The sequence below is a fragment of the Oculina patagonica genome, chromosome 4 (assembly GCF_052425735.1).
Source record: "Oculina patagonica isolate OP01 chromosome 4, crgOcupat, whole genome shotgun sequence".
NCBI classification, from domain to species: Eukaryota; Metazoa; Cnidaria; class Anthozoa; order Scleractinia; family Oculinidae; genus Oculina; species Oculina patagonica.
In genome coordinates, this window is record NC_135761.1 from 58,091,524 (window position 1) to 58,108,982 (window position 17,459).

General features: G+C 38.2%; 2 protein-coding genes across 2 annotated transcripts in view; both read right to left on the reverse strand.

Moving 5' to 3' along the window:
• Nucleotides 1–17,459, reverse strand: part of LOC144650899 (uncharacterized) — a 217,039-nt gene that overhangs the window by 51,262 nt on the left and 148,318 nt on the right. The window lies entirely within an intron of this gene.
• LOC144650910 (beta-hexosaminidase subunit alpha-like) lies at nt 1,261–17,103 on the reverse strand. The gene is made up of 14 exons (XM_078510709.1): nt 16,633–17,103; nt 12,167–12,232; nt 11,727–11,773; nt 10,972–11,082; nt 8,735–8,836; nt 8,192–8,299; nt 7,542–7,612; nt 6,424–6,555; nt 5,580–5,666; nt 4,294–4,507; nt 3,463–3,493; nt 2,550–2,640; nt 1,981–2,085; nt 1,261–1,533 (listed from the first exon to the last, which is right to left on the reverse strand). The coding sequence occupies exons 1-14, from the start codon at nt 17,090–17,092 to the stop codon at nt 1,470–1,472; spliced, it is 1,689 nt and encodes a 562-aa protein (XP_078366835.1). The 5' UTR covers nt 17,093–17,103; the 3' UTR covers nt 1,261–1,469.

The window sequence follows — 17,459 nt, forward strand, 5'->3', positions numbered from 1 at the left end:
AAGACCAAAACAACATGACCCACTCCGGCCCACACCCCCTCCCCCCCAACACACACACACACACACACTTGTTGACCAGTCCCTTAAAGGCCATCTTTGCTCATTATGTCTGTAAAAAAAAAAATATTAAGGATGGCTTAAATCAAATGCCATGTACTGTTATTTTATACCATGATGTACTGATTGTTTTTTCACCCAGTATGCATTTGTTAACGGCAATTTATACCGAATGTCTTACAAATGTTGGTGAATTTTCTATAACCATCGGCGTATGGGAAGCAATGTTTTACTTGTCGGGGAGCCAGGCTTAATGCAATTTGCTTTAATGAAACTAGAAGTTGAGCGCTGGATCGGAGACGCTTGTCTGTAGGGGGGTCTGAGAGCATGTTCCCCCAGAGTCGATCCCACAAAGACAGTGTAAAATTACACGTGTTCTTAGTGCTTAATAACTTTCCTTCTGCATGAATTTTCCTTTGGCATTTCGCCGTGCATGAATTTTTTTTTGCTTCCCCCCTCCACCCCCCCCCCCCCCCATCACTTTTCTAATGGTTCGTCTAGGCCTTTCTCGATTATGCTAGTAAAACTGGCATTTAATGCTACTAGAAATTCTCGCATAAAGCCAAAAAAATGCTAAAATAATGCCTCATTTCCTTAAAAAATGCCACTTGAATTCCAAAAAATGCTTTGTTTTATTTCAAACAAAACGTACAAACTCTCACATTATATGCTCATATCAACAACAGGTGATACTTAATAATTGTTTGTTTATAAAAAAAATAAAAAAATAAAAATAAAATAAAAATATCTATTTTCAAAAAATAAAAATTAAAAAACACACACAAGTAACACAACACAAGTACACAAGTAACACAGCGCACAAACAGTCGAAACAGACAGAAAACAATCAAATTATGTAATCAAAATTGTGAAACTTTAGGATTATTTATCTTTCTGAGTTCTGAGTGCTGAAAATCTGGATCACAGTCATGAAAAGTGACAGAAAATGCTAGCAATTCTTTTTTGAAGAAAAAACGAAAAAAATGCTCGTTTTCCCAAAAAATGCCGAAAAAAATGCTAGCATAATCGAGAAAGGCCTAGGTTCGTCCCTTAGCAAAACCGTAGACAAATGTTACCATATTTCGCGTGAGATTGAGTCAACGGCTCGCGCGCGATCTTGGAACGTCATTAAGGAGCGTCAAGCAGATTCTCACAGCGCGCGCGCATTGACAACTCGAGAAAAAAAACAGACTTTTTGAAGACTACTGCAACATTGTGTTATTTTAATCACTGGATTCTTTTCTTGTCAATTACAATGGAAACCATTTTAGCTCAGTATTTTTACGTACTACAGGTACAAAAATAAACTTTTTCTTACTTGAAAATATATGAATTCGTTTTAAAAACAAAATATTTAGAAAAATAATATTTTATTTCACAGCTCAGCAACTCTTTACTATTCACGATTATCTTTAGTAGTTCCACTCGTGTCGACAGAACTTGGACTGGACTCCTGGCTCAGCAGGAATTCCGCGCCTGCAAAAAAATATTTACGCACATTATTACATCTACTGCGAAATAATTACAAATTTTAACGCAACGTCAAGATTTGTCAGATCAACATGGTGCGTTGGACGATTCTTAGCAGAACGTTTTATCCAGCAACGCGTTACAGAATTTTGAAAGCAATTCAGAAACTTGCAATATTGTTGCCCAAAATTTCAAATCGTCCCTTTTAAGATCGTCTTGTCTAATAGCACCTTTCAAACAGCCATACATCGCAGTGTCAAGTTTAGCTTGCGAACAGGCTCCCAAGTGGGGCACAGGCACCAAAAGAAATCGGCGAGCAAAGCACGTTCTGTTCGCTTCGCTCGCCGTTCTCGGCTCGTTTCGCCAATTTCTTTTCGCCTTATGCCCAACTTGGGGGGGGGGGGCTATTCAAGGGTTCTGCAATGTCGTAAACACAAGCTAGTCCTTCCTTACAAGATGTAACGGCATCGATGTTCCCACAGTCTATTGTCAGCATCCTTTAAATCCGTCACAGCTTTGTTACTCCAGAGCCTCTCTCCCACAGCAAGCGCGCGAGGCCTGAAATGGTCAAAAGAAAATGATTCTTATTCCAAATGTTCAACCAACAAAGATTTCAAACACTGTCTTTTATGATACTTATTTTAAGTACACTCTGCGAATACAGCAGCCTCTCATAGCTCTAGGTCGGTTTGACGTTTTGCAAGAGGCCAAACCGGTCGAGAGCGATGCGAGGTGGCTGTACTTTCAGTCCCAATCGGTGTCTCTAGCTCTCAACAAGGAACAATGTATTTTGCGAAACTCGAAACTGATATACTGTTCCCTTGATTACCTTTAAGTAAAAGGTAGTAAAAGAACTCTTTCTGGCTTCAAGTGAACACTATACAAAACACTAATTACTGTGCATCAGTTGACAGTATCAGTTGACAGAGCTGTAATATATACATGTACTACTGCACTCCATGCCTCAGAAAAGAATAAGTTAGCTTACTGAAATAAATAAAAATAAAATAAAAAACGCCTACCAAGTCCTAGAGAGTAGGTTTGTTGAATCAACAAATTCTCCCCACATACAGCCAGTTCCGCCCATCACCAACTCCTTCTGTTGATCAGTGCCTGCAAAAAATAAATAACCAAATAAATAACAAATTTCACTCATTAATCTATCTATGCTGCTTGTCGGCGGGCCGAGATCCTGCAAGCCAGTGGAGAGGTGTGCGTTCTGTTTATACGGCAAACGGCAAACGCGAGCTTGCCTTTATTTTGTTACCTTTTTACTGAATTCCAAAATTACTCCCTAATAAAAATACAGAAAAACCCCCACGTTCATGACAAACACAAAACTACTCATTTCCGTGTACGAACGCCAAACGGCAGACGGCAGAAGTTGAATTTTTGCTGTTCGCGGGAAAAATAAACGTCATGCTTTGGCTATCTCGTAACGTTTCTTGTCTCGCGCGGTGAGTTTTCTCGCGGGACGTGACTTTTGTATCAAGAGGTATGTGTATACCTCGGGGCAAACGAGGATGAGACAGTGGAGAAAGAAAGACAAGAAGCAAGTTGGAGCTCATGGGGGAAAGTGCAGACCGCAGCAACCAATCGGGAAGGGTGGAAAAGCTCTGTGAAGTCCCTATGGGTCACGAGGTGTGAGGAGGATAGGTGAAGGTGAAACGAGGATGAGAGTTGACTCTTTTGAGAGTTTTCGTCAACTCTGATCAACTATCCCCAAGTCAGCCTAGTTGGGCCAAACCAGAACGAGAGTCGTCGAGAGCGAGAGAAAGAACGAGAAACCTCTCATCGACTCTCGTGAAAAATTTGAGCATGTTTACTGAAGGTCGATGAGAGCGCATGATAGTTTCAGGCCAAACGAGAGAGAAAGTTTGAACTCTCATCCTTGTTTGGCCCGGGCTTAACAATGCAAGAAGGAATCAAATGTACCTGGAAAATCTTGCGGGTCACATTGATAATACTGCACATGAAAGAACAAAAAGAAGAAAAACATGATTCTTTCGGCTATGTAATATTAACATGAAAACATGACTCTATTTACATACCTAAATACCTTAAAATTTATTTTAAAAATAGCCTTAGCTAGTGCTTAACACTGTAAATCCAATAGCCTGGTAGCTTGTTCTGTATATACCGCAAAATTGTATTTGGACGCGATACTGTAACTGGAAGTTTGAAATGCTGAAAGCATGTTAGAATATCACATAGTAAAACTCTTTAAAAATAAACCAAAAAACAAGTTCTACACTAGCTCTTAGCTTTTTTTAACAACGTAAAATACAAAACAAGCCTGCAATGGGGGCCAATAATCGGTAAAGTTAAATATTTCTTTAAACCCATGGGCTTACATAAGGAAGGGCTTACTTTCGGAATGTTTTTGGCCCTGTGATTTGGGGGGGGGGCTTATTCTTTTGGGGGGGAGGGGGAGGGGGTATTTTCTTGTGGCGGGGGTTATACCCCTTGTGCGTGTTTTGTTCATAAGGATTTTTTGTTGATATTTTTTTGGAGGAACTTATTATCAAAAGGAATCTTGTATTTCAAAAATGTTTGAGCTTACGTTTGGAAGGGACATAGCATGGGGGAAATTTAGATGCACATAGGATAACTGCATGCAAAAACTGCTTAAACATTTCAATGTGAAATACAAATTGAAAATAACTAGGATCATCAGATAGGAATGTACCAGGTGGGGTTATGTGGGGGAGAGGGGGTATCGGAATTTCATGATATTTTTACATCAACTTCCAGACAAATTTTTACCTTATGCCAATCAATTCCATAGGAAATGTAGTTCAGGTACCAGCAGGACGAGAGAATTGCCTTCAAACCCTTGCCTGTCACTTTTGCCATCTCATTTTGCCAGCCACCTTTCCACACATTGACAACAGTGTCCGGCAGCACCTGTACGTTGTTATCAATGACTTCCTGCCAGATGATATATTCCTTACCAAGGCCACCGACAATCTTCAGAAGTCTGAAATCAACACGGGTTTGAGGTGATGAGTGCCATTAAAAACGAGTGAAAATTGTGTTTGTGTGTCCAGCCTTTCCAACAAATCAAAACTAAGATGTATTCAAAATGCAGTTGACATGCACGGTGCATGTTACAATGAAAACTGTAGCACAAGCACTCTTTTAATTCCGATTAGTCAAACAAGCTAACAGAATGAGTTTGGATGTACCTTATTACATGAAATTTTCGCGACACGTTAATTTCGCGATTTTGAGGTGCACATATTTCGCGACACTTAAATTTCGCGATTTTGCGAAAATTTTGTATTTTGAATCACTTTAATTTCGCGTTTTTGAGCAAGAGACATTTTACATTTCCTTTACAAACGACTTCATCAATGAAAAAAATAACGTCAAAATTAACAAAAAAGCAAGGGTGGGACTAAATCTCGGCAATAGCTACAACAGAGCAGTTAATGTCTTCAAGTAGGTTATGCTTGTACGTGCATGAGTCATTGTTCTTGAGTCAACTGACGACAACATCCATTTAGATTGATTATTGCTTCCTTCATTGGCACTTGACTTATTTTTTCTTAATTATTGACATAATGTGAGCACTTAATTTTCGCGTCATGTTATCTTCACGACACTTATTGTTCGCGTCACTTTAATTTCGCGATTTTTTTGGAATCGCGAAATTCGCGAAATTAAAGTGTCGCGAAAATTTAATGTAATAAGGTAATAACATATAGTAGAAAATAAATCTTGAACTTGCAAGGGAAGTGAAAAAATATTTCACGCAGTGCCTGGAAAACTTTCTTAACTTTCTCGACTTCTAATGAACACTTACATCACCATGACATTCAGCATTCTATATCTATGAGCATTGTGATACACTAGCAATTTATGCAGAGATGGGAAGGGGGGGGGGGGGGTAATAGAAACACTCCTTGTTGCTTCATGATAAGGAAACCAGTATTACGCTCTGCCTGATGTGTCACCAGGCTTGAATGCAGACTTAACAAGCATCTTCGAGTAATGTGGGTGATCACCACAAAATTAACATGCATGGGACAATCAGTTTAGATCCTTACTTCTGTTCATAGTATTGCTCCAGCAGGGAGTAATTCTTGCCGTAGCCCATTTTAGTCATCCACTCAGTAATATCTGGGTTACTTTGCCTACAAACAAAAACCATTAAAAAAAAATCATTTAAACATCTTATATAATTAACTCTGATGTAATGTATATGAAATGATTCATATATGAACTGCGGATGTATATGAAAGTGATAAATGATCGTCGCAGTGAATTTGCAATTTAAGCAATTGGAATAAAGAAGCCTGAAAAAAAAAAATTCAGGGCTTCAACGGGATTCGAACCCGTGACCTCCGCGATACCGGTGCGATGCTCTACCAACTGAGCTATTGAAGCCACACATTGGGAGCGAGGTCAATTGTGAGTTCATATTTTCCCGTGAGAGGAGTGAAATGATGTAATGTAGATGAAATGATTCATATATGAACTGCGGATGTATATGAAAGTGATAAATGATCGTCGCAGTGAATTTGCAATTTAAGCAATTGGAATAAAGAAGCCTGAAAAAAAAAATCGGGGCTTCAACGGGATTCGAACCCGTGACCTCCCCGATACCGGTGCGATGCTCTACCAACTGAGCTATTGAAGCCACACATTTGGAGCGAGGTCAATTGTGAGTTCATATTTTCCTGTGATAATTAACTCTAGCCGAATGAAAGTGATACAGCAATGACAGCACCACTATTTTCTAAAATAAAATCCAAAATTTTTTAATTGTTGAAAACTTAACAATTCTTTTGTTACTACATTGTAAGGTCACTGTTACATCATCATGATTCCGTAAATATTTACAAAAACTGATGCAAATTTTAATAAGTTCAGGAGGAATGATTAACTCACCAACAGCCAAAAGGAACTTCATCACCACCCAAGTGGACATACTTGTCTGGAAACCTGTCAGCCACCTCCCCAAAGAAATCACTCAGGAATTCATAATTGGAATCTATGGTTGGGTTGATAGGTCCAAGAGACCTGAAAACACACAAAATAAATGACTTCGGATTTTCAGTCTATCTTATGCAGTATGCAGCTGAATGGTATGTGTAAGGTTATGTTGGTATGTAGGACTTTGCATTCTTTTCTGGACAATGATTTCATCTATTATTACTGATTCAAATTTGTGTATTCCAATTATTTGCCTTTTCGTCTTTGTTATCAAATTTAACAAATCATATTTTCTCAATTAAATGCCCTGGCATTTATATACCGGTACATTTTAAACTTAGGTCTGTAAGACATAGCATTTTTTTACTCCGGCTTGTTAATTACGGGGATAATCGAAGGATTTTTTTGGGTTTAAAAATTTTCGATTCCGGGATTTTTTTGGGTTGGAAAATATTTTTTTGGGTATCTTGATTTAGATGGCGCGCCCTTGGCGTATTTATGGTATGATGAATAAACAAAACAAGGGTTCTTTGTGTTATTTTATTGCACCTACTGGCAATTTAGGGGTAATTTGGCAAGGGATTTTTTGGGGGGTTATTTTTGGTTCAGGGATTTTTTTGGGTAATGTCGGAAGACTTAGGGATTTTTTTGGGTCCTGAATTTTGCCTCCATTCAATCATTCCCGTCATTAACAAGCCGGAGTACCCCCCTGGGCATTTATTTGACTACAGTTTATTTATGCCCTGCATCATCATCAGGGCACCCTGTGCTTCCTTTCATGCACAAAGCAAATTCAGAGACAAAGAGTTGTTTTAGTAATATTTGAGGCCCTACCAGGGGGGGTTCCTGTGTCGCTTGTCTAAATTTAAAAACATGCCGTTTCCCTGTTTAATCGCTCTCCATGTCGCTGTCCGTAATTAAATTGAAGGAAAATTGCTTGTCCTTGTCGGAATTTAAGTTTTTCCATAAGGGTTGTCGTTTGTCGCGATTTTATTAATATGCTGTCCCTACTTTTTGGGCCATGTCGCTTGTCGGAATTTACCCTGGCAGGGCCTCATATTTATTATTCTCACCCTGTTGGTTTTCCTTGTGAATAACAAGGTGTCAGCAACTTAGAAATACTCCTCCATGAAAAGGTGTGGCCCTATAGAATGTCAGATTTTAAAACATTTCAATTTAAATGCCACCAAACAAAAAAACGGTTTTAAACCAAAGCTAAAAACCTTCAATTCTCTTATGAAACTGAGACGTCGCTAAGGGCCGGCTGCTGGCTAATTTAACCGGCTGAAATAGAACTTAAACCTGGCTGCAATTTCACATGAAAACAAAGACTTATGTAAACTTTTTGAGCTGCCAAGGCCAGAAAAGCCAGCTGGGCTTGTTAATGAGCTGGCTTTGTGTTGTCTTAGCTACATCCCTGGATACATCTTATTGTATTTCGAGGAAGGGGGGCAGTTTCTCACTAATGCATAATTTCTTTGTTTATTAAAATAAATTCTAATTTAATTCTTATGATCATGTTTTTAGAGTAGTGTCTATTAAACCATATTTTGCATAGGATTATGGTAATGAATCTCTTTAAACTTCACTGTCAAAAAGTATAAAATTAAAATTAATTAAATTAATTGAACAAGAAAATGACAGCAAGTCCCTCACAACAAACTTAACAACCTAACAATAAATTAAGGTAAAATTTTCTGTTATCAATATGAATAAAACTCACTGGTGTGTCAAACTCAGGTACTACTCGAATTCCTCTCATTCTTGCATACTCCAGGATCTCGTCAACATCATCTTGAGTGTAAACGTGTGTTTTGTTATTATATGCACCCTGGAAATTAAACAACCTTAGTTTAGGCTCTTACTTTGTGTAGAAGACACAGTTCACCTATAACAATAGAGAACAAAAAGGACAAAAGAACGAGGAATATAATAAAAACAATAGGTTTGCGAGGCAGTATTCTATTGTGAGGTGTTCTGTGCTTCTACACAAAGAAGGAGCCTTAGTTTACAATTTCTGTGAAGAACACAAAAATTTAAACTATAACAACGTGCACAAGCAAATTGTAATCATTGCAGGAAAAAATAAGTCAAAAGTCATTCTTTCGGGTTATATTATCTCACGGTTTTAGTATATACCAAAACAACTATTCACCTCAGTGTCGGTGGCTGGTGGTGGATATTTACCTCCCCGCGAAAATATATCCACTACTAGCCACCTCCACTTTGGTGAATAGTTGTTAAATATAAGATTATTGACACAAACCATTCCACTCAGCTGTGGGTAGTTTTTACTGACAAATGGAAAGGATTGATCATCCACAGCATGCCAGTGAAGAACATTGAACTTGCTGTAGGACATGGCATCCTATTGTAAAAACACAGCATACATTGTAAAAAGCTTAGAGAAAACAAATTTTCAGTAAGGCAACCATGCAGTTATATAATAAATAAATTAAATCTTAAATCTAGTAATTATAATAATGATTATAATAATTATAATAATAATTGCCCCCGCAGGGTTTTGGCCCAGAGGCCAAAACCCGAGGAGGCACCCTAGGACTCCCCGCGTGTATAACAAGGACAAAGAATATTTGTTGAAAAAGTAAGAAATGTGTTTGTAATGGGCGAAGCGTTCTCGATTTGACAAAACTAGGCGCGCACGGTCGTGACGGGTAATATTTTAGCAAGCGCGCACGGTGGTGTCGGGTACTTGCAACCACGAGGTCGCGTTTGGTCACCTTCGCGTTTCGAGCTTCGCCATCTGCTAGCAGCGTTTTGTTTTCCGGTTTTGGCCTACGCGTGTTCACAGATTTGTTCGAGCGGTTTCTCTGCTTTGGTTGTGTTAAGTGATATTTGAAGCAAATGTTAGTAATACGTCGAAAGATTTCGAGCAATTGGTTTCGTGTTCTTGGCTACGTGCCGGCTACCTATGTTCCAAGCGTTACATTTGTAAGGTTTGCTTTCGGAGGTTTGTTGTATCGTATACATCTTACAAGTTACAACGAGTAATAAACAAACGCGTGAACTTTGTCATGTAGTACAAGGTACAACGTAATTCGTATCGCTAACAAACTGTCAGATTATTTGATCCAAAGAGTGGGTTGTTTTCTCGAATCTTTGAATGTGCCATATTTTGTTACTCGTGGAATTTTTTAGGCTTTTTGGCCTGGAAATTATTGTAAGTTTATTTTGAATGTTATAAGCCCGGGAATAAGCTTGTGTGTTGTCATCACGAATAATGTGTTATGTGTTATTTCCGCTAGGTGTTATTTCCGCGCGCTAGGTAATATAATTCGACTTGAACTTGTGAATATTTTTAGGACTCAACGGTGTCACACAACAAGAAATTCCGCATGACACAGTAAAAAAGAAGCCTAATTGTGCAGTCCATCGGCATTAATAATTAAAGGCGACAAAAAACAAATTATAAAAAGGCGGGGGCAGCTTTATAGTGAGAACTATTACTAGTAATAATTATAATTATAATAATTATAATTATATATATTATAGTAATTATAATAGTGTGATCTGGGGACTAGATTGCCACTTGGGACAAATGTTATATTGGAGCTAAGTGTCAAGAACAAAGTAGTTGGATAATAAATCCGTTATTGATTCTATGTTTTAAATGAAAGTACTCATGAACATTTTGTTCATTTCTCACATTTTAATCCAGGCGAACTGGTAAAATATCCATGCACATTATCTGAAGAACCATCCAATGTGTTGCCCCCTCCCCTCCCCCCCCCCCGAAAAAAAATCTAGTTTAGCTTTACACATGTATCCCTTGGTTTGGATTTTAACCCCCTCCCCCTCACCTCATATCCCCTCAGAATTATTTTTGATATCATTTTCCTAGTACATACTACTTATTAACCGAGAGTGAGGTCATTACAGGGGAATCCCAGACCGAGGCCTTGATGTACCCGGTATTGGCCGAGCGATAGCGAGGTCAATACATCAAGGCCGAGGTCTGGGATTGCCCTGTAATGACCGAACGGACAAGGTTAATAAGTTATTTATTATATGGCCTTTTAGCGCTATTCTAAACTGAAATATCTAAAAAACAACAAGGTGAAACTCGCTCTCGCTCTCTGTGGCTCTCTTCCTCGCTCATACTAAAGAAGTATCGGTATGCTAATACTTTTTCTTTCAGTTGTTGTTACATTTTGTCAGTATTTTATTGTTGTTCTCGCAATTGCGCTAGTAGCTTTTACTTACAACTCAAAAAACCGCCGAGCCGAGAAAGTTTTTCATAATGCCCGGTCATTACAAGAAAACAATGCCCGCTTAGCAGCCAATCAGAGCGCGCGTACTATTGTAGCCATATAATAAGACACATTTATAAGGTTTACCATCTTCATTATGTATTAAACAGATAAGGTGTATTATTTTATTCAGACACAAATTTTTTGACACCTTGAGACAGAGGAAGTTACATACATGTTGACAACTGATCGTGATAGACTATAGTGTAACAAATGTTGAGACTTTACTTACCAAGAACTTAAGAATTACTGACACATTCAAATAATGCCTAGAGGTATCAATCATAAAGCCTCTGTGATGAAAACGGGGATAGTCAACAATCTGAGTCCCATTAGCAAAATACTGTTAAAATGAATAATACGAAACAAAATCAATCATCATCATCATCATGTTTTTTACCCTCGGATTTCCGAGTAGCTTGTGCTTATTATGTTTATTTCACAGATATTATTATCTACTGCTGTTCTCTTTTTGTATGACTGCCCACTAGCCCAGCTATGTAAACTTAATTATTTACTGTGATATATAACGCATCTGAAGAGCTCAATAAAATTTTTGTTAACTCAAATCTAAGAAAAATTTATGCTGTATAAACTGATGATGACCGGCATATAATTGTGTCAATACATGTTAATCTTAAGTTTAAAAATTATGTAAATCCACATGTGAAATATGACACACAGTTTACACTTTAGTATTAAGCAAACAATGGAAAGCCCCATATTTTTGGAGATAAGTGACAAGAAAAATGTAGTCATTGAAAATTAAATTAACCCTGATCATTTAGAAATTTCAGAATCAATATTAACGTTATAAAAACATGACGTTTCGGCGACAACATGTCACCATTATCAAATGCAAATTTTACAAGGTAGAGAACGATATTTATAGAAAAAAACTAAATATAGCGTTGGTAAATATTTATTCTGAAATGTGTTTCAAAATCTTCCATGATAATTTAGAAAAGTATTAAATTATTAACTTACAAAACCATTAGGATCCTGGTAAACAATCTGACTGAATGTTTCAAGGCCTAAAAAAGAAATGAGACAATACTTTATACAATTGTAGGTTGTCTATAAACTAAATTCATTTTGGTTATTTTATGGAAAGTTACACTGCTGGTTAAAACTCTAAGCCAATTGAAGTATTGGAGTGTAGGTGCCGTAAAGATAGCCGCAGAGGAGGGTAACAGTCTCCTCATCAGCAAGGAGGTCACCATGGCAACCGAGCCACATCCTACCTCCAGGCACTTGTCAACAAAACACTGAAAATAAAGTGTGTGGAATGAATACTTAAAAATTGGTGATTTATCGAAAGGTACACTAATAAATATTATATTTTAGTTATTAACCTTTTTATGGTTCATTAAACTTTTCTTGGAAATTATAGTACATGTAGTAAATAAAAATAACATATGTCTTACCACGTAATGCTCCCCATACAGTCGCTGCAGTGAGTGTGGAAGTTGGAGAACTAACACTCAGATTATCTACAAAAGAGAGAGAGTTCATAAACTAAAGTTATTTTAACTGGTATTCAGACATGCGACATTGTACATATTTTGTACAGACCAGTAAAGCATGTCCAGCCTCAAGAGTTCTCATGGGCCCGATGAGGATAAGTAGTAAGCAGTAGTAAGGCATGTGGCATTAAATGTTTGCAGAAGTTAAATTGGTGACTCTTTGGGAGTGTGTTTTACAGGATCCAATTTTTAAAAATAACCAATAATTTTGCCAAAAAAGGAAAAACAGCGTTGCTAAAAAACAGGTTTTGGCTTTTAAATATAGGTTGCAGCACAAATGCTCACAGATCAGTCACCCAGGTAAACAGGTTTTTAGAGCTGCCAATTGCAAGGCCAGAAAAGCCAGCTGGGCTTGTTGATGAGTTGGCTTAGTGTTTTCTCAGCTTAATGCCTGGTGACCCCTCATTGAGTTATTTTTTCAAAAATAGCTCTTTAGTCGTCGTGTCCTTGTAATCAGTCAGTGGGTCAGTGAAGTATGTGTGTTTGTCACACCAATCAGATTTCAGGTACTATCAGAACCAATAAAATTGCAGTTTATAAAGGGGAAGCAATCTGACGTAGTCAGCAATTTCGTTCGAAGTTTTTAGATTAGAAGGAGGCGGAATCGGTGAGTTGTTATTTAACCCTGGATTAAAAACGTTTTTCGTAACGCCCGCCTGCTTACATCCTCGGAGACCCAGGGGCAGTTAGTGGGGGTGACGGGCAGCTTATCGGGACAACGGGATTTTCGGGCGAAAGTTTACAACATAGAGCGTAACAGCCCCTGGGCACTTTGTCTTACCGAACCAGTTCCAGAAGCGTTTGAACTCCTTCCTCCTGATTGGCCACAAAAATATTTTTGTGGCCAATCAGAGACGAGATCGGCCAGGAGACTCTGATGTCTTCTTACACGAAGTTGTTTTCCTCATAGACTCGTCGTGGATGCTCTGCCCATCAATCGGATGCTATTACATGGAGAGTCTCAGAAAAAAATAAGCCTTAGACGACTGCCAGTTCTACACTGTTAGTTGCGCGCTTTTTAATAGTTATTCAAGTAAACAACAATTCTTATTATTTTTCTCGGTCGTTGCCCGACTTCTGGAATTTGCCACGGTCTGGGTACTTCGCTGCACGGGCCACGCGTTAGCGAAGATATCGCTGTCGTCACCTATTGTTATTTTGTTGCCAGCTTGACAGTTAAAACAAAGGGTTTTTGTTTAATTTGTTGGATATTTAAATAACAAAAACAAAACTTATAAACAAGAGGTGCTCGCGTATAGCTTTAAAAACTTTTGGTTTCCTTGCGCTATGCTACATTAAACATATTCCCAGGCCTCGTTGTTTTGTTTTTGTTTTGCTTTTTTATCTGAGACCCACGTAGTATCATCCGATGGACGGGCTTAACAACAACGAGGAGTCTATGAGGAAAACAACTTCGTGTAAGAAGACGTCAGAGTCGCTCTTCTGGTCAACCTCGCTGATTGGCCACAAAAATATTTTTGTGGCCAATCAAGAGGAAGGAGTTCAAACGCTTCTGGAACTGGTTCGGTAAGACAAAGTGCCCAGGGGCTGTTACGCTCTATGTTGTAATCTTTCGCTCGAAAATCCCGTTGTCCCGATAAGCTGCACGTCGCCCCCACTAACTGCCCCTGGGTCTCCGAGGATGGCCTGCTTACAACGCACACTCCGTGAGCAAAAGGCCCAACACTAACTTGTTATTCGTCTTATTCGAGCGTACGTTTGGAGAGGCTAGCTTTCCATTTGCACAAAGCAGATTTGAAGAATAATGTGGTCATTACTTTTGCCATCTGCTTTGCGAAATTCGTTGGGAAATTGGGAAGTTTGTAATGAAGTTGCCAAATAGGTTGCGAGTTTTTGAATCAAATTGCGAGCTTCGATACAGAGTTCCCAACTTCGACCCGAAATTAATAAAACCTTCTATAATTATGTTATCAAAAAGGGCTCTGCTACGCTAAACTGTTCGAAACAAATGTCATAAAAATAAAAAACTTTTATGTTCAGCGAGCCGTAAACACGTTGTCTCGAACAAATTTATTAATAGTCTGTCGCGTCGCATCGGCTTCGATTAAAATCAATAAACCATCCAGTTTCGTCCGGTTTACAAACGCAGAAGACTTGAAATTGAAGACAGTGAAGATTATGCCTCACAGAAATCGTTAAATATGTTTTTGTTAAAATTTGACCAAATTTCTACCTGCATAAAATTTATTTATCGCCAAATCACTTGCGTGATCGCTGATGCGAAACGTTGTCTTGCACTTCAAGCTACTTCAACTTTCCTTGACAAGCTCTAAAATCTTCGAGTTCAGAAATCGCCATGACTTTCGAGCAACATGTCTTGTTTCTCTTCAACAACCAAAACTTCGAAAGTTCAGTCGGGCTGAAGTTGGGAACTTATCGAAGTTCGCAATTTGATTCGCAAACTGGCAACTTCATAACAAAGTTTCCAATTTCCCAACAAACTTCGCAAAGCGGGCGGCCAAAGTAAACTGAAATCAACTGTAAAACATCTCGTTCAAACATTTAATGAACCGGTACAAGTATTAACTTTGCTGTTAAAACAACTACGATCGAGAGCAAAAACAGAATAAGAGCGTGCCATTCTTTGACAATTCGATAACTCAATTAGTTATTGTTTGTTGAATAGAATTTAGGTTGTGAATGAACGAAAATCTTTGTCGAACAGTTCTGACAGAAAAGAAATACTCCAGGTGTACTGCGCTTTAAAGAACTTTCCCGAAGAAAGTGGTTTTTGATTTGATGCGTTTATTACTTCGTTTATTATAGTACTTTTCGTTCAATGTCTATATGGAATTGTGGCTTTTTCGAGATAAAACAAGGGTATCGTGTTACGTTCGTTTTTAAAAAACAGGTCTCATGTTACAAAAGTGAGAAAAACAACAATATCATGTTTCAGTGTTTGGCAAAAAGCCAAAAGTATTCCGTAACAAACAAAAGTAACACGTTATGGTTGCAACAAAGCTAGCAACAAAATAACTGCTTAAAAAGAATAAGAACGTGCCATTTTGTGACATTTAGATAATTGAATTAGTTTTTGTTTTTCAGTTAAATGATGAAAATTTACATATTGAATAAAACAGTTCTGATGTATCAAAATGCACGTAAAATTTTGTTTGCAAGAAAATTTTGTGCAAAAAGTGACTTCGTGGGCCGCCATACACAAATAGCTAAACCCATGGCATAAACCATCCCAACAGGACAATCACCCAGTTTCACCCCAAGCCACCCCATAAATTGAAAAAATAACTCCTGCACGCTTAGCGTGCCTATGTTTTATGACTAGTGGGACCCCCTCCACAATAAGCTTCCCCATGGACGGCTAGCATCATGTAAATAGAAAAAAAAATTAATATACTGGTAAATTGTGTGTGGGGTGACCCTATATCCAGCAGAATGGCAGAATGACTAAATCGCACTAATTTTGACCCTGGTTTGCTTGCGGTTTGCTTTCATATGTTGGTTAGGGCAACATATGGTAGTTTCTTAACCAACAAAGCAAACCAGAGTGAAGCTTACGAGAACCAGACCAGAGTGAAATTGCAACGTGAAAACGTTTGAAATTCAGACGGGGGACATAAAGACCCCCCCCCCCCCCCCTAACAGGGCCTCACTAGTGCCATTCTGTCATTCCGCCATTCCACCAAATTGGGTCACCCTAGTATAAATGTGTAACAAATTGAGGTTGTGATAAAACCATATATTCATTGTTCTCTAAAATGGTTGGAAATAGTTAAATAATCCACAATTTACTGAGTGAACCCAACCTATACAATATTAATGAGAAAGACAGGTTAAAGAGCAGTTCTTAAGCTTATGCTCGGTGTTAATATAATTAAATCTTTGATTCAGAAGTGTATTCAAAATGGATTTAACAGGAATCAAACGAATCAACTAGATGAAATAAACACTAGAATGGTGATTAACCATAATCACGAAATTAAATATGTGCAATTAAATTTAAAGTGAGGGTCCCGGAATGTTTCCATAACAATATCGATACGTGATGACAAAGTCATGGCCATGTCTTGTGAACACTGCAGATAACTCGAGAAGAAGTAATATGGACTCTAATTCGGAAAATCAAACGCCATAATAAAGTGGAACATTAAAAATAAGTAACCTTAACTTGTCGTGACTGGCGACTATTCATGATTTAATCTGTGTAATTTCGTTTTGTCGCTTTTGGTTGGTGTATAAACATTAGCTAAGCTTTGCAAACAAAGTTAAAAAAGCTTGATGTTAGAGCCGCGATTAGCAAAGAGAACATTCTTAACTGATGTCAAAATATACGGCAAGATAATTTGATAAGTCTGACTTTTCTTAAGTGGAATGAACATTATACTTACACGACTCATCGGACTCAAGGGTAAGATCCTCATACTTGTTTAACACCTTTATGGCGAGTGCCGTGATTTGCGACAAGTTATGGTCCTTCTTGTTCTTGTGCTTCTTCGACTTGCCACCGATGGCTGGGAACGTTAAATCTTTGTAGCGTTTTATGGCATCCTCGAGAACATCACTGCTTTCACCAACTATAGCAAATTTGAAATCTTGTGGTGTCAACTTATAAACAGTTCCAGTGGGTGATTCTCCTTGCGGTTTCGGCCACACGGAACCTTTTACATAATCTTCTACCTGTAGTTCTTGTAGCTCCCATCCGAGTTCTCCAAGAGCTAACGGATCAGAAAGCCTTGGAAGTCTATGAAAAGAAGAACAAGCGAGGCTAACGAGCAAAAGAACAAGAAACAAACGAAGCATCGTGGCACCAGACGAATCTCTCCGAGTTCTTGTTTTCTCGCTTGTCATGTGATTGTCATAACCAGCGTGAGCGCCCTGCGTGAGCGGATGATAGACATGAGAGCTGTCTTTGTTGTGAGGCAATGCGTGACTTACGTGACGAATACTAGTGTGCAAAGCTTTTTGAAAAAAATCGGAAATTTCGATTGGGAATTTAAATTCCGTTGGGAGAAAGAGTTCCTTTTGAAGTTGTTGAATCTCGAATAGAAGCATATTACCTATGCTTCTGATACGAACTGGTGTCCTTTTTTCCAGAAATTTTAATTAAGTAGAAAAAAAATCTTTACTCACAAAGTGCAAATAATGGTACACACACAAAAAACCCCGAAATTTTCAATTGGAATAATATATAGATTTAGGCAAGCCTAAAAGCGGA